Source organism: Falco peregrinus, chromosome 1 (assembly GCF_023634155.1).
Source record: "Falco peregrinus isolate bFalPer1 chromosome 1, bFalPer1.pri, whole genome shotgun sequence".
Classification (NCBI taxonomy): Eukaryota; Metazoa; Chordata; class Aves; order Falconiformes; family Falconidae; genus Falco; species Falco peregrinus.
Window position 1 is genome coordinate 94,714,087 of NC_073721.1, and position 23,247 is coordinate 94,737,333.

The window sequence follows — 23,247 nt, forward strand, 5'->3', positions numbered from 1 at the left end:
AGAGATATGACAAGTTTTGGTCTCAAACAAAACGAATTACCAGTTGTGATGATGAAGCTGAAGTATGGCTTCTTTGTAGCTTGGCATGAAATGGTATATCCCTTCATTAAACTGTGCCTTTCATATTAATAGCGATGCCAAATAACTTGTTCAATATATCATAGCTTTGTAATTCAAAGCCAACAAACCACAGATAAAACACCACCAATTAAAAAAAAGAACTTGAAAAAATTTTAAAGATTATGTATATTACCAAGCTTTTGGAAAAATGCCACATTAAATACGGCTAGCACAACTACATCTTTCCATCTTAATAGATCAAAATATAAGTTAAAATAACTCGGGACGCGTTTCTGTGGAGAAAACAGATAGATGGTAATAACACAGTTTTCAGGCAGCGTAACAGCTTCCACAGCCTGACGCTGTTGTAGAGAGATTTTTGAACTAAGGGATATACCTAAAGACCTTGGAAGGAAGGGAATGTTAACAGATAATTCAGCTTTTTGCCTTTTAAGAATGAGTAAAAATGGACAATAGCATTGTAAATCAAGTATTTTAAGTTCATTTTGCAAACCATTCTTTCTCTTCCAGGCTGAAAATCTATTGCTAGATGCAGATATGAACATTAAAATAGCTGACTTTGGTTTTAGCAATGAGTTTACAGTCGGAAATAAACTGGACACCTTTTGTGGCAGCCCACCATATGCTGCTCCAGAGCTTTTTCAAGGGAAGAAATACGATGGACCTGAAGTAGATGTTTGGAGTTTAGGTGTTATTCTTTATACTCTTGTGAGTGGATCTCTTCCTTTCGATGGACAGAACTTAAAGGTGCGTTTTTGTAGGACGTTGGGCATGTTTATGTAGTATTAATTGATTTGCTGCTTACAACTTACTGTTTGTTCTTCTGTTACCAAGGAACTTAGAGAAAGAGTGCTAAGGGGAAAATACAGGATTCCTTTCTACATGTCCACAGACTGTGAAAACCTCCTCAAACGTTTCCTGGTGCTAAACCCAACAAAAAGAGGCACTCTAGAGGTAATGGCACAAATAAGGTGCATCAGAAAGCTAAGTCTTCTATTTTGCAAACTGTATTTTTGAGCTGTAACTTATTACTGTCATAGCATTCCTGAACAGTTTATTTGGAGTTCGTTTGGGAAGGGGAGGTTGTTGAGTGAAGCATATGATTTCTTTTTAAGATTATGTTTATTTGGGTTACAAGACACCTGACTCCACAGCTATTTTCAAAATGAATATGAAAGTACACTGCGTATGTCATATAACTTTTCCTCGTGGTTACCTTGTGGATTCCTGCATTAATGGATGATCCATCAGGATGATTTCCACACTTTCTGCATTTTCAAATGTTAACTGGAAGTATTGGCTACTAAGTTATGATGTGGTTGACTTTTGCCTGCATTTTGTACCATCATGGAGGAGAAAAGCCAGACCTGCTACTTGTCAGAATTGTCGCGCTGCTCCTGGTCTGTGTGGCTTTTAGCTTTCAGCTGTGTGCTAGAATACAGCTGACTGGGAAGCAGCTTGGGTTGATGTGCAAAGTTGATTCTTCTGACTGGAGCAAAACAAAACTGAGTAGGTGTTGGGGCCTGTTCTAGAAAGGAAAAATTAGAAAAGGCCTTAGTGTTTGGTAGATAAGGGAATTCTTTCATTAGCTCCTTTTGTTTGCTGCTACGTGTATTGTACTAAAAAGCCTTTCTTTTATAGCAAATTATGAAGGACAGGTGGATCAACGCAGGGCATGAGGAGGATGAACTTAAACCTTTCGTTGAACCAGAACTAGACATCTCGGACCAGAAAAGAATAGGTAATTGAGTATTTTTCAAAATATGATGCTGTTTGCATGATGTGGGTGGGTTGGTGGTTTTTTTTCTTCCATCACTCTTTATTTGTTTGCTGTTTGGAATAAGTAACTAATCTTCTAATATTGATATTTCATCAGGCTTATGTTCTGACACTTAATTGTTTTGTTTAATTCTTTAAATGTTCCATTCTTTCTCTTGAACTTAGCCAGCCTAAACATCTGAGTGTTTCTATTACTTACAGAATGTGTGTTTGTTTTTAGATATTATGGTAGGAATGGGATATTCTCAAGAAGAAATTCAAGAATCCCTTAGTAAAATGAAGTATGATGAAATTACAGCTACATACTTACTGCTAGGAAGGAAATCATCAGAAGTAAGTGTCATTCTTACAAATGCAAAGAAACAAAGGAATTGGTGTCCTTAGCAAAGTTAGAAGCAAAAATTAAGTCAGTAACTATAGGCATTGCATTCCTGCACAAAGTCCCATTACACTTAAAAGCACATTAATCTAATCATCAGTGTCAACTGTCCTAATGATGCTGTGTTTCTTCTCACTCTGATCTGATTTAATAAGCTCTTGCCTTTAGGCTCCCCAAAACTACTCTGCTTGCTCAGCAGTTGGTCCTCTGAAGGACTTTGTATGCCAGTTACTGTCCTGTCTAGTCTAGGAGCTCAAGTGTGAATAAGCCAGCTGTAAATATTTTGAGAGAACCAAAGAGCAGGACCAGTCAAGCTAAAAAAAGGTCTTGCATTGCAGATTACCTTTCCAAAGGATGCTGAGAGGGCTTGGCATCAGTAACCTGCTCTTGGTTTCTTTGCTTGAGGAGTTGGTGTGGTGGTTTCTATGAAAAGTATCCTCTCCTTCTGTTAAAATCTTAGAGAACTCTGAGGAGAGAGTACTGAAAGTAGAGATGAATTTTCATTTTCTGGTGGTCTTTTGAGGACCACTACTGCAAATTCTACTGAGTTTTTACCTAGGACAGTTACACAAGAATCTCTAGAGAAGTTGGGACCTCTAAGCAACTTCCTTGCTGTCACAAATTTTCCTGTGTACCAGAGCCATCTTCCTTCTGCCTCCCTGTTACTGCTTCCGTAATGTGGTGGACGTTTGATTTGTTTTGTGTGAACTTCTTGTTTTAATATTCTCATTTGTATTGTAGTTGGATGCGAGTGATTCAAGCTCCAGCAGCAATCTTTCACTTGCCAAAGTTAGGCCAAGTAGTGATCTCAATAATAGCACTGGACAATCTCCTCATCACAAAGTTCAGAGAAGCATATCTTCTAGCCAGAAACAGCGGCGGTACAGTGATCATGGTGAGCAATTCTTGTTTTCAGTGTTGCAGAATATAGTGACTTCCAGTTCTGTTTGGTTTCTGCATTTGTCTCCATCCCCCAAAGGTAAGGAGGATGACAACAGCGTAGCTCACAGCATGGTGGTTAAATAATTTACTGAATAACTGATTTTTTTTTAAAATTGGTTATGTAATAAAGCATTCAAAATGGAATGCTGAATACACCAACTTAATTCTCTTATTCTGCCTTGTGTTGCCCCTTGCATTCCTGACCACACTGGGAAACTCTTGTTTCACAAATTGAAGAGAATGTGGCAACCCCCTTTTTCATGAAAAGCACAGCACTCCTCCCCCATGCTCTTGTATGTCTGTTCAGCTTTTGTTTCTTTTGACACTAGTAGGTCAGCTTGTGTCTAAAACTTGAAGAAATGTCAGTTTGCCAATATTTCTTGTTTCCTGTTTCCTGAGGGTAGTGTCACTTGACTACTTAATTCTGCAGGAATTAAATTTCTGAAGAATAGTGACTCAGACAAACTTAGAACTCTTCTCTTTAATGAGTGTGCAAGGTAGTAGCTCAGGGTTTTCTAATTATCTTAAACATTTTCCTGCTCAGATGCTAACTCATAAAAGGAGCCTGTTTAGGCCTACTTTTAAATACCTCAAGTGCATTCAGAGGTTGCTTTCCTTGGGGGATTCTCCTGGGATGACGGTTGCTGTTTTTTTGTGATGCTTTTATATATTTTTGTATTTTTATATGTGTGTGTGCGTATATATGTATGCACTTTTTGATTCATTTTTATTAAAACACTAACTACGAAGTTGATGTATCTTGATGTATCCTCTTCTGAGGAAGTGTAACTGACAGCAGAAAACACAATCCTGACATCCCCACAGGCTTTTCCCAGTGTTCAGGAGCCTATTAAAGCAAGAGAGAGCTCGGGACTGTTGAAGGGACTGCCTCATTCTCAGGTATGCTGGAGCAGTTTTTTGTTCCCAGCACACCCAGGGAGGCTGGTGGCAAATTGCCCTTGCTTCTGGGCTGTTACAGGGGCACTGTCAGCTGGCCATTAGTGCTGCTGGTGATCAAGGGTTGTGTCACCAGGTACCTGTCTGAGGAGCCCAGTTCTATCAGAAATTGGTTTGAATGGCATGTGCCAGCTTCATGTTAATGAAGGATCATCTGATTTGAATGAGTGGGTAATTACTTAAGTCTCTTAGAGATGACTCTAAAGGGTGTTCCCTAGCAGGCCAAACCAGTGTCAGTACTCAAAACACCAGAAACCTCCATTAAATTCTTAATTATTTCATGGGAATGAAGTAGTATTTACTGTCTTCTAAAATACAGTATTTCGATAACTTCAGTAATGAGCTTCTGCAGCTCTGATTCCCAGTGTTAATTACATTGATTCTCATGTGTGAATACATTTGTATTGTAGTGAAAAACAGCTACTGAACTTGTTTCTTTTGTTTGTATGTTAAGCTGGACCATCCATCCCCTCAGTAGTGGCATATCCCAAAAGAAGCCAGACTAGTACTACAGACAGTGACCTCAAAGAGGAAGGAATTCAGTCAAGAAAATCCAGCAGTAGTGCTGTTGCAGGAAGAGGAATTGCACCGGCTAGTCCAATGCTTGGAAATGCCAGCAATCCCAATAAGGCTGATATTCCTGAACGTAAGAAAAGTTCAGCGGTTCCTAGTGTAAGTAGAAACACTTATTTATCAAAAGTTACATGTTTTTGAAGGGTGAAAAAGTGTCAAACCGTTGATTTATTAGTGGTGCTGATTTTACTTCTCATTCATCAAGAGTAAATGTAAATATCTTATACTGCTGCTTTTTTTTTTTTCCCCTGCATCAGTCAGCTACTCAAGTTACCTCTTTTATATTCCTGAAGTAGTTAGTAGGATATCTGTTAGTGAACAGAGATAATCTGGGTATTTAAAGATCAATTAAAAAAAAAGAAAAAAAGAAACTGAACCCAAAGGCTGTCCCCTGAAATTTCATATGAGTTGTTGTGATATCACCAATTACTCTTCTGTGGCCTTTGTACAGAAGAGTGAAATCTCTAATTTCATTATCCTCTTTTATAGTTTCATGTGTATAAGAAGCCACCTAATCTTTGTTCTCAACATGCTATTCCAGGTCATAGTTAGTGTATGTTAAGATTATCAAAGAAATGTAGCTCTAAAACCTGTCAAAGTGTATTTCAACCCATTTTTAAAAGCAGTGTCTGCCTTTTGTCCTTGTGGGCTTTTTCTGCCAGCCCCTAAACCTCAGAAACAACAAAACCAAGGTGCATAACTAGTAAATTTACAGGGTTGAGCAGTAGGCAGTGTGCCAAAAGAAGGAAAATCCTTTGTACAGTTTGGCTTTAACTTGTATACTCTGTGGTGCCTCCCTCTGAGGCAAAGCTGGAAATCTGTTTTCATAAGCAGATTTCATTAACTCTCATCGTGTAACATTTAATTTCTAAAACGTCAGGATTTTGTATTGAAAAAAGTCCTTTTCAGAAGGAATAACCTCCCAGTCCTTTATTCAACTTACAATGGAGTGATTTTTTTTTTTTTTAAAAAAAAAAAACAATTTATCCCACAAAGCTGTAATATTTGGTCATATACTTAGCACCATTACTTAGAACTTTCTGAGCTCACAGCTTTTTAACAACCTGAAGCAAAAGAAGTAAAATAAGATTTGTTTTACTTTATTGGCACTGTATTGTCAGTTGGTTCAGTGGCTGATAGTGACTTGGCTGGAGGGTTTTGGCAGAGAGATTACATGTGAAGACACATCTTCTATGGTAGCAGCTGTTACTCATAAATGTGAACAAAAGCTCATGATTGTGGGGGACCCTTCTCTGATTTTTGTGGTCCCCTGCCTTTTCCCTTGGTTTTTGATCAGTCCAGAAACCATTCAGATTTTGTTTATACTTACATGATAGGATAATCAAATCAGTTTTGTCCTACATTGGACTTCAGTACTGTGTAGTGCTTTATTCAAGAGCCTCATATCATAGTTACAACATTCTTTACCTTTAGTACCTTTAGCATTTTGATCTGTTATTCTACATCACGCTCAAATCCTGGGGATTTACTCCAGTAGCCTTACTTCAAATTTCAAACTACTATAGCTGCAATAAAATTTGAGCTTATAACCATAGGATACTTCTCTCTTCTGATGCAGTGCGCAGTGATCCAAGTGATCTTTTGCAAACAGTGGTACAAGGTGGTGAAGATGGAATCAAACTTGTCATGTCATTCAGTCAATGTTTAAAATTCTCTGTTTATAGCTCTTCCTGTCAGACAGTGGAAGCTGTTTGATTGTTTTTTACCTTTTTGTTTGGTTTTTTTTTTCCCTGCTGGATATAGTCTTTTGCTTTCTGACGTTTGGGGATGGAGGGAAGCACTGACTTCTTACACAATTCCTGGAACTTACTAGGGAGTTTTATTTCTTACAGTGTTGGCATGCATCTAGAAGGAAAAAAAGAATGTTGAAGTTACCATATTGTCCTGAAGTTGAAGAAAGTTTGAGGTGGAATGAGTTTGTGTTCTCACTGAGCACTTAAGTCCTAAAATCAGTGATATGATGAGAAAAAAAATCACTGAAGAGGTAGAAAAATACTGTTTAAAATGAATTATTACTTTGACAGATACAGCAAAAGTAGTAGAACTGGTCCTCACTGGAGACCCTTAGCCAGTTGCGTGCCACTCTTATAAAATAACAAAGCTTACAAGCATGCACTTAAGGATAAGTATTGCGATTTTAGAGCGGATAGCTAAGTCTGGGTTTGAAGTAAGGGATTCTAAGCTGTACTTCTAAAGTTGACAGAGCATTTAAACTCTTGCAAACTAGTTCTGCAAGCTAAACAAGTGCATGTCAAAAACCTCAAGTTTGTCAGGCAAATATCAAATCCATAATCAAAACCTGCTACAGGGGTTGCATAGTTAGCAGCAACAAATAACTCCTTGTTTAATAGTCACAGCTTTGGATTTTTCCTCAATGCTTGTAATAAGGCTGCCCAGAGCCCTTAGTATAGCTTTAAGAAAACTGGAATAGGGGAACAGATGGTATGTTTGGAAAATCATTTGGGACCAAAAAACATACTAGTGCTCTTAAGTAAATAGATTGGTTCATTATTGTAAGTCCAAAGCTGATTCTTTGAAAGTCTTTGATCAGTCCTCACCTTGGTATCTCTCTTAATGTGAATATAGCCTTGCCTAAAAGTGGACACAAAACTAGGAAAGAGGAGGACTCTGTACCACAAATTCATCCTTTGTGCCGTGATTGAACCTTGTGCATGTGCTCAGAAGTCTCAACATGTGCTTTTGCAAGTGTCAACACCACCTGCAAAGAAGGCAGATGACGGCAGGAGGATTGAACTTATGCAGCTAGCCCTGACCCTAAGGGTTGTCATTCCATCAGGGTCTGTAGTGCTGTTTGACACCAGTTTGGGGCTTCCTGTGCTGTGCACCTGTGCAACTTAGTCATGTCCAGAGATTAATAGTCTGTAGATTGGCTGAACAAAAAAGTTGTAGCTGAAGAACTTCCTTGATGCATCATGAAAGGTCTTACGCTAAAAAGTGTAAAGGCCCCAGTACAAAGGCTGTATTCTTCCTAAAACTGAAACTTGAGAGCTTGAAATGCTTAGATCTCCTTTCACAACCTCTGAAATCTGAGCCAAACATAAAAAAATGTATACTGATACTTCTTTGCATTCCAGAAGGAGTTGGGAAAGTGCATCTTTAGAGTCCTCTGATTTCAGATATGAATACCAAAACTTGTCCACTCCCAAAGCTGAAAACACATAGTCTTTAAAGCTTGATCCAGCACAGATTGTCATCTTGTCTTTCTTGACGTATAACATCACAGTACATTTTAAAGTTATGTGGTATCTTCTCAAGGGAAACAAATACCTGATGTTCTAAGGGAGCAGGTGGAAAGAAGGAAGCCACCCATTATTGTGTGTTTCTCACCAGAAAAACTGCCAGATATTCTAGGTGCTTCATTCTCTTAATATGTTCAGAAACACAGGACAAAATGATCTGCAAATATTAACATGCAGTACTTCAATGTACCATTGGTTTGCAGTGTGACCTCTCAAGAACATATAAACAAAACTTCACCTTAGGTGCACAGCTTTCATTGCTGGCAAGTTTAGTAAAGAGAGGAGAGTTTGTACAATGACAAATGTCAGAGGAAAGTAGAAGAATCAGGGATGATGTGGTTACGGGGTTTTTTAAATAAACACACTCGAAGGCAGGGATGTGTGAGGAGTGAGGTACAAAGAAGGGGCTAAAAGGACTTCTGTTCATGCTTGGCACGTGCCTATCCCTAAGGAATATCCAGTGAAGAATACCTGAGAACCCACAAAACAGCTACTTACATCTTATGATTTAATTAATAGTTCTGATAATCTACAATACTCTTGATACTCTTTGTACTTTTTAACGCCAGAAGGTTGCACAGTCGACTTTCTCATTTTTATTTGTATATTCATGTAAAGATGCGTGACTGGCCACCAATCTTTTAAACAGACAAGATGGCTTCATTGTCAAATCTGCAGCTCGGGGATCATGTTAGTTGAGACACCCCATATAGCAGATATTGTGCCTTAAGGCACTGGAAGAGCTTTTGCTGGTTATTGAGAATACTCCACTTTAACAGTTTTATTTCAGGTTCAGAAACAAAAAAGGTTTGGCTACTCTCCTTTTGTGCTTGAACTACTCTTTCCTTTTTTTTTTTTTTTTTATCCTTCCCATGATTCTCTACTGTGACCATTTATGTGAAACCTTTTCTTAATGCTATTTTAAAAATCCGCTGAATTTCCCTTGTCTGTCATAGCAGTAATTCTTCAAAGAGCTCCAAAAGGTTAGTTGAGCATGATGTCCCCTGCCTGATTCTTAGTGGCCATCCTTACTCAACATGTGCTTATCCAGGTGCTGACCAGTTGTTCCCTTAAGCTAGCCTCCTCCAAGACTTTCCCCAGCAGTGATGTTTAAAGTTAATAGTCTATTTTGCTTCCTGCTTTGCCCCGTGATCCTTTTCTTTAAAGAAAAGTTTTAAAGGTTTTCTCCACTTTCCAACCATATGCAGTTACCTGTGTTATGTTCTTGGGGTGGGAAGAAAAAATATAAGGCTTGCCGGCTTTTACTTCCTCTACAACCTGGGGGTGCATGTTTATCTGGACCACCATGCTTTTCCTACAGTAATTGCATCTAACGTTTTATAATTCTGTTATCTGTGAATTACCCAGCTTCTCAGTCGTTCCTGGAAAATTGACCGCCAACTTGGGCATATCTCCACCCTCTTTCTCTGTAAAGACAGAGGCAAAGTAATTCTATTTCTTTTCTCCCCTCTAAAGTAAGGTCTGTAGTTTTAAATTCCCCTGGTTCACTTGTCCTCAATGTATTATGCTTGTATTTAGATGTATATTTTTTAAAATGTCTTATTAAAATTCTCTGCAATTTGTCTCTTTAATTTGACTTATTCTTCCCTGTTTTTAAAAATTGTGTAGTTTTATAGTATTTTAATACTAAAAAGTCCATGTTTACCTTCCCACTGAATTTTACCACATTTGTTTCTTCAGTCTTTGCTTTTCCTGTCTTGTTTAAGGGTATGATTTTAACTAAAGGAAAATTCTACAATCTACAAGTGGTAAAGTATTTAAAAAATAGACCATAAAGACATAAGTTATCCAGACGTAGATGAATGCTATACATGCTGAGAATTTGTAATTTAGAACATTGGTAATTAAAAACTTTGAGCAAAATTAATTTTGAGCCATCAACATAAGAGAAGAACAGCTTGTTAGAATTATTTTTTCTGATTCCATTATTGCTTAAAAATACTGGAAAGTGTCTGTGTATTAACTTATTTAATTATTGTAAGTTTTATAACTATGTAGAACTAGCATGAAGTAAAACAGACTTCAACTGTATGTAAACTTAACCCCAGAAAAGCCTTTTGTGGGGAATAACAAGCCTATGTTTTTTAATTGTAGAATAATACTGCCCCTGGAGCAATGACGCGGCGCAACACTTACGTTTGTAGTGAAAGAACCACTGCTGATAGACATTCAGTGATACAAAATGGCAAGGAGAACAGGTATATGAAATGTCTTCCTATGGTGTCTGTCCCTCGTCTTCACACTTCCAAAAAGTTGTAATGTCTAATTTAAAAATCGGTAATATTCTAGTGTAATTCTTAATGAAAGGTGAGTACAGATGTTTGGTTATGGAGCACTTGTAAGTATGTTGGGATTTTTTTTTTTCCTATACTTAATTCATACAGTCTTTATACTTAGAATGTAAAAGGAAGTTCCTAATTTCTGATTAAGTACATGTCATATTTGTACAGCCTTCATCTTAAATCAGTTGTTAACTGCTGTGGCCAAACAACATACGCTTGTAGAAGAGGCTTATTCAGGTCAAACTACAAAGTCCATCGTTCTTGGGCCGTTCTCTTTTTACATTTCACTCTAATCTATACTTTGGGATTAAGTCTCAGGGAGAAAGTCGATTTTATTTTATTTTTTTTTTTCCTGAGCAAAGGTGAAACTGTGATAGGCCATTGTCTTGGACTAATAACGTTCCTTACTGATATTCTTGTAGTCTGCTTCCCAGTATTTACAGAACTCATCTTGAGAAGGGAAGCACTAATATCTCCATATTCTGAGTGAAAACAGTCAGAGGAATAACAGGTTTCTTCTTACTTTGCTGAATGAGAGCCTGACTGCAGCATGCAGTGGAATTGGAGTTAACCATTCATGGGTTAGTACCGTAGCAACATCTAGTGCCATTCTTCCTCCCTGTGTAACAAAGATCGAGGAGAGCTGTAGAAAATAAATATAATTGTGAATGTAGACATTAGGTATAGAGTAACAATTGTGAGGAATACCAATGAATTTCCTGGCTGGCTGAGGTGTTTTAAGATCCAACCAACTGTTGTTCACGGAGTTTTACTGGTCTTGAAAGCTGGCAATGATTAAGTAGCTGACCATTGCCAGGAGAGTACCCAGATAGCTAGTACTTAATAAAAATGCTTAAGCTTGGAGGAATGTGTACCTCCCTCCTACTCTTCCTGATTTTCTCCACCCCTTCCTAATTTTGTGATATACTGTAAAGGGTGGGAAGAAAATACTTTTCTTCTAGCTCGTATTGAAGTTGGTGAAAGATCTGCCATTTTTGCACAGAATTTTTCCTCATCCTCTCAGCAGTTTATAAGGAAGAGTGATGAAGTTGTGATGTTGAATGGAAAGTCTGTTTTGTCCCTTGTTTGACTCCTGGAGCCTAGGGATAAAGAACATGACTTTGACCCTGTCTCTTCCTCCTAGCCTTCTGCAAACTGAAAGTGATTAAGGAAAAAGTCAAGTATAAGTTTGAAGAGTGCCAAAAGTCTAGCTGGCCACCTGGGCCTGCAGTCAACTGTCTTGTGAAGTACAGCACGGCTATTTGGTACTGTCTTTTAGTGTGTCTGTCTCAGCCTTCATTGGTTAGTCCTTGTTAATGTTACCAAGTTTGTTTAGATTAAAGCTCATCATCCTTTCTTTGATTTGATATGTTAATAGCTTTTTTCTTTCCAAGCTCTCTTTGGAAAATGAATCTTTCTGTCCAAAATAGTTTTGGTCAGATTTGATCACTTGATTTCTTGTTTTAATAACATATTTGTTCATCTTTAAACTAATATCTTAGCACTATCTTGTCTACAATTTCTTTATTACATTTTTTAAAGTTAGATATTGCTTACTAGGAATGCTTGAGATACAGATGTCCCCTTAATTTAGGAGTAACTTCATATTCCTAAGAAGATGTCTTTTGAAGTTATTTTTTTCCCCTCAGCTTTGAGTTTCTCAAACTATTGCCTTTCTGCTTTTTGTCACATATGGGCATGAAGCTCAAAGTTAATATTGAGTGTTACTTGGCAACTATATTCATTCTATTTTATATCCATAATTGCTTATCGTTATTTTACCTTTTATTGTCAATATGGTATCTAAACTTCATTTACTTATCCTACAGACTAGCCCTCTGTTTGGGTCATTTGAAATGTCTGAGCATTTGTATTCTCACTGTCAGGGAAAAAAAAATCTTCATGGCTTTTTATTGCATACTTTTGATTACTACTTTGTTAGTCTTTATAGAGGGTTAAAATGAGAAAAGTTAATAAGAATGCATTGTTAATTGTTTTACAGTTGGGAGACTTCTCATTGTCTGAAATGCTTCAACACTAAACTGCACATTTGTTTTGGCACAGTTTCAGAATTACTGTGATTTGGCACAGAACTCAGAATTTACATCTGAATATATTTTGTTGCTGTAACTGGACAAAGGCTTAACTGATCACATGAAATGCAGGGACCTTTAATGCAGGCTAAATCAACATGGCTGTTGATGGGACTGGCTCTTCAGAATGAATTCTGCCTGCCTTCAGGTGTCTCTGTAGTATCCCTAATTATACACCCAACTTGGCAGAAAGTAACTTCAGAAACTTGTCAAGGTTACAAGATCTGAAATAGAACCTGGGCTTTGTATAAATCCAGAGTTTTGTTAAAAATGCTTTTTCTGCTTTTGAAATGTTTGTTGGTGACGTGTTAAAGGCAGGAGTAATTATAGAGACTGGATTTTAGGTTTCCTGTAGCTGTGACCCAGTGAAAACTTGGGAGACGATGCGTGCAAGATGCGTGCATTTGAAGTCTACTTTCCATAGAGAAAGTGTTAGTTTCTATGTTGCACATTGAATTCTGAGAAGGCACTATTTCTGAAACTAAGGAAGCTTTTGAAGAATCAATAGTCCAGGTAGTGGACTTGATGTTGGAGAAAGTAGTTTTGAACACCCCGTGCCAGATTGGTAGAAGCAAAGGGTTTTTAAGTCTCACATCCCTACTTCAGCATATTGTGTGGCTGACACAGGCATTCTGCAGGAGATGACTCGGTTGGCTTTCCTCCAAAGTCTGAGCATTAATTAACGCACTTGGGGACTCGTGAAATGCTCTTCATAATGATAGGCAATTGCTTGAAATCATTTGTAACACATGATTTACAACAGCCTCAGATTTTTAATAAGCCTTGGCACTAATTGGTGAATGTTAGCACGCTGTTTCTGTGTTCCCAGGCTAGTAATCCAAGGAAGATGATTTCTAGCAAGGCTTTAGAGTAAGATATATAAATGCTTTAATATGTACTCTCCTGCCTTATTGAAACCTTTAGTTATCACATCTTTGGAGGCAAATGACTAAATGGAACGTGGGTCTAATGTGTTGTGAAACTAGATTCTTTATCTTTTACAACAAATTGAGAGGAGAGGAGCTAGAAGTGCTTGAGAGGCTAGTGACCAATTATTTGGGGATTACTTCATTTTGGAGTATTGCTTTTTAGATGAGTGTTCATTTCCTTACAATTTCTCAATACCCGGGTGCAATGTGAAAGCTGGGCTGTGTTGCAGGATTTGTTGTAGTAGTGCTTGTAGTTGGCAGCCTGCTTGATTCAGCATTGTAAGGAGATGCATGCATGACTCAGATGAAGTTCTCTAGATTCTGAGAAGTTCAAAACAGAAAGTAGATTTTGCTAACCGTTTTAGCCAGCAGTTCTGATGTCTGAACTGCAAGGTGTTTTTTCTGCTAGTGCTTTGTGAGAGCTAAGCCTGAGAAGTGGGTCAGCTGATACTTGTAGCTGGACTGACATTCTCCTCTCCAAAGTCTGACATACCAAAATGAGATAACAGGACTCGAATTTCAGTATGTGTAACCATGAAGTAGCTTGGAAGTGAACATGCAGTGTCATGAAACTGTCACTGACAATCACTGATTTCTTAACCTCAAACAATATTTTTGAATTAGAATTGCCATACTTTTAAAGTGAACTTAAGATGAATGACACATGGTGGTGTAGGCTGAAAGGCCAAATACATCTTGTGGCCTCTCAGTTTTTCTTCCATACTTACCATTATCAGATAGTGTGAAGGCTGCAAAGACTATTGTGTCCCAAAGAAAGAAAAAGATTTCATGCTTCTATTTTAACATACAGCTGGCAGCTTACTGGCCGCTCTGCTAAGACAGCACTGTATACCTTCCTTCAAAGCCTGAATGGTAATTTAGAGAATTTAAGGTCCATGGCCAAGCAATATGAAATGCTTTTCAGCAGTCATAGCTCTTTCTCTAGAGATCACCAAGTGTTATTCATTGCCTCCTACATGTACAGGTTGATTAATAGTAGCCTTTTTGTTTGGGCCTCTCTGGACTTGTTAAAGATCATGATATTGTTGTTTTCAATTGTGCCTGTGAAGTCCCTCAGTTATCAGATGTAGATCGAAATTTGACAGCTTGCCCACCTTACAGCAATTCCTTCTAACATGGACACATTCTGAAAACAAAGTGTTTCGCTGCAGTAATGAAGCCATCATCAGTCTTGTGGAAAGTGCAATTGGTGGGGTTTTTTAATGCATTTTTTTAATGTTAAGACCAGTATGAGTTACATCAGTGCTTTATACTACTCTTTGGGACAGAATACTGGGTTATTCAGGTTCTGTACATCAAGGAGGGTATCACACCAAATTAATGCTAATGGTAAGAGCATGATCACTTCATAGATGTCAAGTGCTATAGTAAGGATGCTTTTTAAGGGGAGCGTAGGGTAGTTACTGCTCTTTACATCAAGGAGGGCTGTTAGAGTTCGTGTTCTTTGATAAATCAGTTAATAGAAGGAAAAGTTTGCTTTTTTTCTATGCAGTAGTTTGTTGTTGGTCCATCATGCTCTTCTTTCTGCCTCTGCCTGAACCCAAACCCCCTCACAGCCTGACAGAAATGTTCGCTTACGCAGCTAGCCCTGCTTCAGTTTGTACTACATCCTTCTCCAGTGTTCGGCTGCGACATCAGAAGTCGATGTCCATGTCAGCCTCTGTGCACACGAAGATGATGTTGCCTCCAATAGACAATGGCGCAGATAACTTCAGGCCTATGTAAGAATCTGAAATCGTTGTGAAACTAACTTATACCCACTGCTTCTTAACTTTGTGCTGTGGAATTTTAGTCCTAGATTGTTCTAGTATACATTGCCCACAAGATGTGTGTTTCCTCATCTTTTCAGTCTTGTTTACATTTGTCTTGTGGTGTGTCAGGCTGTCTGTGACATAATCCTGCAATAATGAACCTTAATTTTTTCCTAGTGTTAGGAGTATTGGACATTCCCTATTGTCATAGTCTGTTGGAGACTTTAACTGTGTATCCTGAAGGACTTCGCTACTCGGAGTGGTTTGCTTGTAGAAAATTTTGTGTAGGATTTCAAATTAGTAAGATTTTCAAAGATGTATATATAGAATGTGGAGGGAGAGACACTAAAGTTACCTATTGCTTCTCTTTCCTGGGAGGAAACTTTACTCGTCTATTCTTTTATCAGTCTTCTCAGTGAAACATTGTATGCCTAGTTTATCTGGTCTTTTCCAGGACACTCCTGTTCCATTTTTCTGCCTATGTAGGTTTCTGTTTCGGCAGCCTTTTAATCCTAACTTTTTACAAGTTTTGATTCCATACAGTGCTGTAATAGCGTTGATATTCCAGCCCTGGCCTATATAAAAGTGTCTGTTTATGCTTTACTGTAGTAGTGTTTTGTGTTTCCTGCGGAACCGTAGTGCTTCTGTAAAGAAGTTCTAGCATTGTTTTTTGTTTTCTGCTCTAGCACTATTCCCGATCAAAGAACTCCTGTTGCTTCAACTCACAGCATTAGCAGTGCAACCACACCTGATCGTATTCGTTTCCCCAGAGGAACGGCTAGTCGGAGCACTTTCCACGGCCAGCTCAGGGAGCGACGTACTGCTACCTACAATGGACCGCCAGCCTCCCCCAGTCTGTCCCATGAAGCAACACCGCTCTCACAGACTCGAACCAGGGGTTCCACTAACCTGTTTAGTAAACTAACTTCAAAACTAACAAGAAGGTAAGTCTCTTGAAATGGTAATGCAACATCTCCTTGTCATCGGGTGGTGGAAATACCTAGTAGCTGATTGCTTAGGTGGTTTTATCCATATTCTCTGATTAATGGCTTAACAAATTCTGCAGCTTAAAATGCACTGGCTTACAATTTTTTTTTGTAGTTCTTTTTGGTTACAGAAACCATTTGTTTTTAGCAGTTGAATCAAACGGGATAAAAAGCGAGACAGTTTGTGCTGTTTCCTTTGTGCTCTTCATTCTCATGTCTGAGATAAAAATGCTGCAGAGCTGAACATTTCAACTCCAGTTCAAAAGCTGCTCACCCTTACTGTATGGTCTATCAGTAGACAGCATAAACTAGGATTCCAGTCTTGATATTTGACATAGAAGCTCATTAGAAGCTCAGCTTATGTTTTCTGATAACTTAGGCTGTCAGTGGACAAGCAGTACACAAATACTGCAGGTGAAAGAGTAGAGGCAGGAGACAAAAGCTTCTTTTGGCAGCAGTGCTAGCATAGGTCGTAATTAAAATAGTGGCAGGAGTATGGTTTCAGTTTAGACAGGAGTCTGGTCAAACCTTGAGAAGCTGACTCCTATTTTGACCTTTAGTTCATGTGCAGATTCGGGTTTCGGTGTGCAGGTATGTTGGTCTAGCCAAAGCCTAGCTTAAGCAGGTGTTCCTGCACTAAGTTTTTATTCTAATTGGACTTCTAGTTTCAAATCCATGTATGATTTAAATTAGTTCCTACAAACCCTAAACTTGAAAACCACCTTTTTCTTCTACATTTAAAATTTGTCAGTTCACATACTGTGTAGTTCAGACCACTCTGATATCCACAGCTTGTGTTTGCAGAAGTGAGGCTTTGTTTTTCTTAAGGTAATCTCCATGCTTTTGTATCCTTCTCATCATGTGAACTTTTTTGAAATACATTATTGTAATCTTGGCCTGCTTGCTTTTCTTTTAAGTTTTATATCACATCAGCACCAAGCCATTTCCTTCCTGTCTGTTCTGTGACTATACATGCCTCCCTCTCAGCATCCTCTTCATAGTCTCCTATTCCTATAAAATAATGCTAAACCAAACTCTAGTTTTTCACAACTGGCTGATTTCAATTTAGGGAATGAATTTATTTAAAATTTGAGATTTTTTTTCTGTGAAAAGCAATAACGCGAAGACTAGCCTTTGGTAAATGTTTTACCCTGCTCAGCTGTCTTCTAGCTAATGCTTCCTTGGGAATACTGTGCTATATGAAATTATAACAGATAAGAAATTAAAACATAGGGACAGATAAAAGAATAATTTTGGTATTTGTAAGAATTAAGTCATCTGCTTTTTCTCAAATGAAGTCTTAATCAGACAGATCCTTTTGGCACATCTTTCTGTCTGTGCTTTTGTTCGTAATATCCTGACTGAATTTTCTGTCTGATGTTCCAAATGTGGATGCTCAAACTGTGAACTTGCAAGCTTTTCGCTCACTTGTTTAGGCTGCATTCAAACTTCTACCATTACCTCAGTGTTTCAGCTTTCACAGTGCAATGTGGTTTTCTTGAAGTTTTTCCGCACTGCTTTTGACAATAGTTTAAATTCCATCTGGACTTGATTAAATAACATACAGTTGTAACACAATAGCACTGTTACAGATGGTTAAGTTTGCACTTGGAGGACTTCTTACAGTTGGGGCTCTGTTACGCTAGGTGCTGTACAAACTAGTAAGGAGGTGGATAGTGCCATCAGAGGACATGGTTATGTTTCTTTTTAAATATTTTTTTAAAAAAAACCCTTAAAACCTGTTAATTTATTCTAGCATTCTCTGTGGGGAATCAGAATCCTTTTGATTATGAACTACTTATGTTCTGGTGTAGGCCATTGTTAACAGCTTCTGCACTAAATTAACTAAATACTTAAGGCAGTTTTTGGCACAACATGGCTGACCTAATGTTGTGAAGGAAGAAACCTAACTGAAGATACTCAAGATCTAATTATAGAAGAGTTACTGATTTTTGCTTTCTCTTTGGAATATATGAAGAAGATCCAAACATATTTTTATGTGACCTTGTAGATTGTGAGTTTGTGTTTCGACACCAGTACGTATTTTAATTCCTAATAACTATTGGTGCCATGTTTCCCAGAAAAATTAAGTTTGGAAGTAGCAATGCTAAGAGTTTGACTCTTTAGACCCTAAATCATCTGCCTAATCTCAGAATGTATGTAGTGTAATTTCATTGTGCATTTTAAATGAGATCTTTTTGCATGTTTTGCTCTAAATGGCTTTTTCAATTTATTTTGTACAAAACTTTTTGTTAATTATTATTTTGGCTTAATTTCTTTTAGAAACATGTCATTCAGGTTTATCAAAAGGTAGGATTTATTTATATTTAAAAAAAAGTGGCTCCTGCAATTAACAACAGATTTGGCTTTCTAGCCTTGGTTTTCTGAAAACTAAACTTTCTGCTGAGGACTAAATACTTTCTCTCTTGAGAGGAAAGCATAGAATAAATCCATTAACTCATGATGATACTTAAGAATCTGTGGCACCTGTATAACAAGATGCTAAGCATGCCTTGTGAATTCTTCTTTCTTTGATAGAGTTGGTAGTGCCAAAGTAATTCTGTTCTCTGTACTAATACACTTAGCATGCTTATGTTTGAAGAATGAGGTGTTTGATAACAATGATGAAAGTATAAACAAAACATAAGGTTGCAAGCAAATAAAGGTAAGTGATGCTAAATTTACATTCTCTATCTTTTTGTTTCATGATATTTTGTAAAAATCAGTCTGAAGTGTTTTCTGCAGTTGATACAATGGAAAGCAAACTGAACAGAGTTGTGAATCTCAAGAGTTTTGCATGAAAGACTGAATGAAGGTGCAGTAGTGGCTGTGTATTTTAAAATGGGATGCCTTTGCTGAAGTGAATTACAAGTGAACTGCAAATAGAGCACTTCAGTTATAAACAAAAAGTATAACGTCTATGCAAATTTGTTAACAAAAGGGAAAAGCTCAGAAGTCTGATTCACATTTCACGCCCAAAAGATTGAATTTAGTTTTACAATTTGAGAATGATTCAGCTTGCTATATATCTCGTTAATTCGCTATGACTCATGAAAGTTGGTTATGCAATTTTGATCTGCAGGTAGATTTTCCAGTATAACTTTGTAATACTCTATTTATTTGTATCATATCTCGGAGTTTCTTAAAGGGGATGGTACTTCCATTTTCCTGCTACTGATCAAAAATAGGGAGACAGTACCAAAAAACAGACGTCTGTTTTAACTTTGAAAATGCAAGTCTGTGCATGTGATTATGGTTTGAAGTTTGTCAGACCATTTCAAGGAAATACTTAGATTAGGGAGACCCAAGATATGTAAATTGCTGACTGAATTTGGGTTTATTGTGTACAGTCTGAGTCTAAATGTCCCTACCCAACTAAACAAGTAAATTCCATACCACAAGAAGAAGAATAACAACAATAATCGGAGCTCTTCCAAAAATGACTGTTTAGAACTGGTGTTGGTTGGGTTGGCTGGCATTGTCACAAGCTTACTTGAGAAAAGGAACATGCACCAACTGTTAGTTTAAGGAAAGAAACCATCCAACACAGCATACAGATGAAACTGAGCAGTAGCAATAGTTTTAACCTATCGTGCATCGTGAGCTGTGGAGTGCGTACTGCTTTGTGAGGGGGAGCTTTTGAGCCTCTGTAGTCACGTTGCTTTTAAAAAAGGGATTGTGATCTGTGCAATCTCCGCAACTGGATGCATGTAAGTTTGTTACACTGCTGCTCTGAAGAAAGATGGAAAATGCTAGTACGAGTACAATACTAAGCTAGAAAGTTATTGTTCAAATTTGAGACTTAAAGCTAATATTTTGATGTTTTTCAACATTTTCCTTTGACTTGAGGCCAGGAATCTTAGACTCTTGTGGAAATAGCTGCTATAGCTTCCATGAATATGTCTTTGAATAAGAGATTTGCTAAGGCTTACACCACCTACACAGGACTAGACTGTGCTTTTTAAATTCTGTTTTAAGCGTGTGTGGTATCCCTCCATGCTTGATCTGCATGTAGGTACAAAATGAAATTGAAAATGTTGGGAGTTTTGACAGTTTCTTCTTGTGTTATATGCTGTGAATCTTACCTAAGCTCACTGTCACTGATACTGAAAGAACTACTGTAACTCAACAGCATGTATATATAGTACTGCAGCATCATTCTAGGGAGCTGAACAAAAGTAGATAATCTTTCGCTCTTTTTTTTTTTTTAAACTACTGAGTTCTAATACTGTACTTGGTACTCAGAGGTATAAAATATATATATATCTTGCACCATGCCCTGTGCTTGCCATTCTGCATATCGTGGAAGTGTAACTTCTTTTCTGACAGCAAAAATCAATTTCTGTGATCTGAATTTTATTGTAGCATCTTTACTCCATTTCCATAAATTGATCTTATTTTAGCATCTTCCACTTTTTGCTGTTTTTCCACATCTTTTTTAGACAGTTTTCTTTGTATCTACTTGGATTTTTAACACAGAGTGTACAAAGATGTAAAGAACAGAAAACACTGCATGACTCAGATGTATGGAAACATTCTTATTTTTGAAAGCCTTTCACAAACCATAAATGAGGTAGTGTGTAGGCATTGCATGACAAGTGAAAACATAACTTTCCTATATATTTGTTCCATTCTCAAGACCAAGGAGCATCTTGGTTCATAAAATTAATTTACGTAAACATACAAGCAAAAGCAGAACATCTAGAGCATAAAGTAGCCAGTTGCAGCTCCCGCAGAAGTGAGGGTTGTATTAGCAGTGAGGAAGCCTCGGGCTGCATCTGACTTGCAGAGCTACCAAAACAATACTGGCAGTACAGTGAGTAACAGTTCCCAAAGCACCAGTGCTGGGCTGTGGAACTGGACCATAACCATGTCCTTTGTGAAGAAAGGAGCTTCTAGAGAGACTGGTACAGCCCTCCAAAGCTTGGCATGATGGCTCATATTTGAAGATGCACGTCACCAAATGCAGTTTCTTGTGCTAAATGAATGGAACATTGATGCATGGAAAAACATGGGAAAAGTAAGGATATTCTGAGAGGCTTCTGTGAAAGAGTGTTTATTATTTGAAAGTGGCAGGTATTTGGTAAATAATGACCTTTCTTAGATTGAGAGTATAGTGGTTTAAAAAACTGAACAGTTTGGCTGAATTTCAACCTAAAAAGGGTCTAAGAACATCATCAGGGATTTTTCCTCGCAGACGTTTCTGGACAGATTCCAGTCAACAGTATGGCTTAATTGTTGGGGCAACTGGTTATGCTCCTGTTTCTCTACAACCTTTGGCAAGTTTAAAAAACAACACAAAAACCCACACAAAACCCAGAAATCCCTAAATGCTTGCAGCTCTTAACAAAGCTGTCATCTTTCACTTCGTAGGAACACAGTAGGCTCTTCAAAATTCAAGTACTCTCAATTTTTCGGTTGAGCAGTGTCTTTGAACTAGTTGCTTGCTTTGCCCAGTAAAACAAGCCTTGCCCAGATCATCTGAAAGGCATGGATTTGTTCAGCTGGTACACGTGATGGTTTTCCCATCCCACCTTCTTGGTCCTACAGAGTTGCTGAGTTGTTCATGGATTGTATATGCAGGCCTTAAAATCTTTTTCTACCTTCTCCTGTATCCTCCATAGGCAAGTAGCACAAGATCTCATGAATATAACCACCATTAAAACCCCACTGTGAATTAGTTGAGGACTTGTCAGTTGTTTTCTTCTTGCTTCCCTTACCCTTTTTGTTTGTGACAGCTGCTCGTTAGTCAGTGGTGAACATTTCCTAGCAGAGACCCTGTCGTACTGCGCTGTGCAGTTCCTCAGAGGGAGGGTTCTGATTAGATGCTGTTGTGACAAGCAGCTCATAGTTGTGTGACTTACCACTTTCTTAACTGAATTCTATTGCAATAGCAGTGTGAATTTTGAACAAGGAGCAGGCTCCATAGCCTATGCAGCAAGTGCTGCCACCACGTTCCTCACAGCACTGCCACAGTGTCTTTCCTGGTGGCAGGGACTGCACAGGGTCATCTCGTAATCCTGGTCCCTCACCATGACCCTCAAAAGGAAGGAAAGGAGGAAATTAAGTCTGGTAATGCTCCACACACCCTCGTGTAAATACTGCTGTGCATCAAAAAAATAAGCTGTCTTACATTCCTGTCCCTAGACACTTGTCAATCAAAGTGCTTTAATAATTCACGTTATTCAGTTAAGCTGTGTACTAGCTTAGAGTAGTCTTGGTAAGAGTCTTACAAAGGCAGCTTCCCTCTGAGCAGAATTAACACTGAGATGTTGAACCATGGTACCGCAATAATGGGAAGGTAGAGGAAGATTATTTTCCCCTTAATTCTGCTTGATACTGGGCTTTTAAAAAATGGTAGTGATCAGCAATGTGGCTTTAAGCGATGCAAGAAGACAGAAAGCTTAAGCTTACTCTTGGATGCGGAAGATGCATCGGTGTGGGAATTAACAGCATGGAGTTACCACAGCTCAAGAATCCTGGATTTGCCTCTAAACTTTTGTTAAAATGTATATGCTTCTTGTTCTTTTTGCATTAAGGTATTTGGTATTGTTTAAACACCTAATACCTCAGATCTGATGTGCATGCAGGGTGACCAGACTTGTCTGTAAATTAAGTATTTTTTTCAAAAGTATATTGTATTCCCAAATAAAACTTCTAAAGATCATTAGCCTAAAAATAATTGGGAGTTATTCCTCTTCTAGGAGGTACTTACTAAATAATGCAATAACTTCAATATGCTTTGTAACTTTTGTTGCACATTTTCTGCTTTTAGAAGTTAAACTTTGTTCATTGGATTCTACAGTATTAATATATATAAACACACCCTGTAAGAGTTAGTTATGGTCATCTTAAAAACTGTAGCGTTTAGACTTCCATTTGGTTTGGCAATGTGTTACATTCTGAGTTTGGTCTAACCCCTGAAGTTCTTTACATCTTTGTTGCTTTGTATTTTAACACACCTGTGGTATGATTGCAGTATCTTTTAGCAACTACTCAGATATTGTGTATTGTAGTGTAAGATTTGTCTTCTCTTTCCCACTTCCTTTTGCTTCTGCATTCTTTTCAATGAGGCTCCCGACTGAATATGAGAGGAACGGGAGATTTGAGGGCTCAAGGTGAGGGTAAAATTTTTGTTTAAAATGTTACTTAGGTGAGTTTGAACCTTTCCC

At 37.9% G+C, this 23,247-nt stretch overlaps 1 protein-coding gene across 17 annotated transcripts in view; it reads left to right on the forward strand.

Annotated features, from left to right (window-relative positions):
* Positions 1-23,247, forward strand: part of MARK3 (microtubule affinity regulating kinase 3) — a 64,094-nt gene that overhangs the window by 36,169 nt on the left and 4,678 nt on the right. For 2 of the 17 annotated variants that reach the window (XM_055796106.1, XM_055796125.1), the window contains 11 exons: positions 592-828; positions 916-1,035; positions 1,723-1,822; positions 2,081-2,193; positions 2,981-3,134; positions 4,593-4,810; positions 10,108-10,211; positions 14,895-15,059; positions 15,776-16,033; positions 18,359-18,385; positions 23,149-23,193. In XM_055796106.1, coding sequence (XP_055652081.1) covers positions 592-828; positions 916-1,035; positions 1,723-1,822; positions 2,081-2,193; positions 2,981-3,134; positions 4,593-4,810; positions 10,108-10,211; positions 14,895-15,059; positions 15,776-16,033; positions 18,359-18,385; positions 23,149-23,193 — 1,541 coding nt within the window. The remainder of the gene's footprint in view (positions 1-591; positions 829-915; positions 1,036-1,722; positions 1,823-2,080; positions 2,194-2,980; positions 3,135-4,592; positions 4,811-10,107; positions 10,212-14,894; positions 15,060-15,775; positions 16,034-18,358; positions 18,386-23,148; positions 23,194-23,247) is intronic. The other 15 variants (XM_055796115.1, XM_055796144.1, XM_055796165.1 and 12 more) reach the window with 10 other exon arrangements.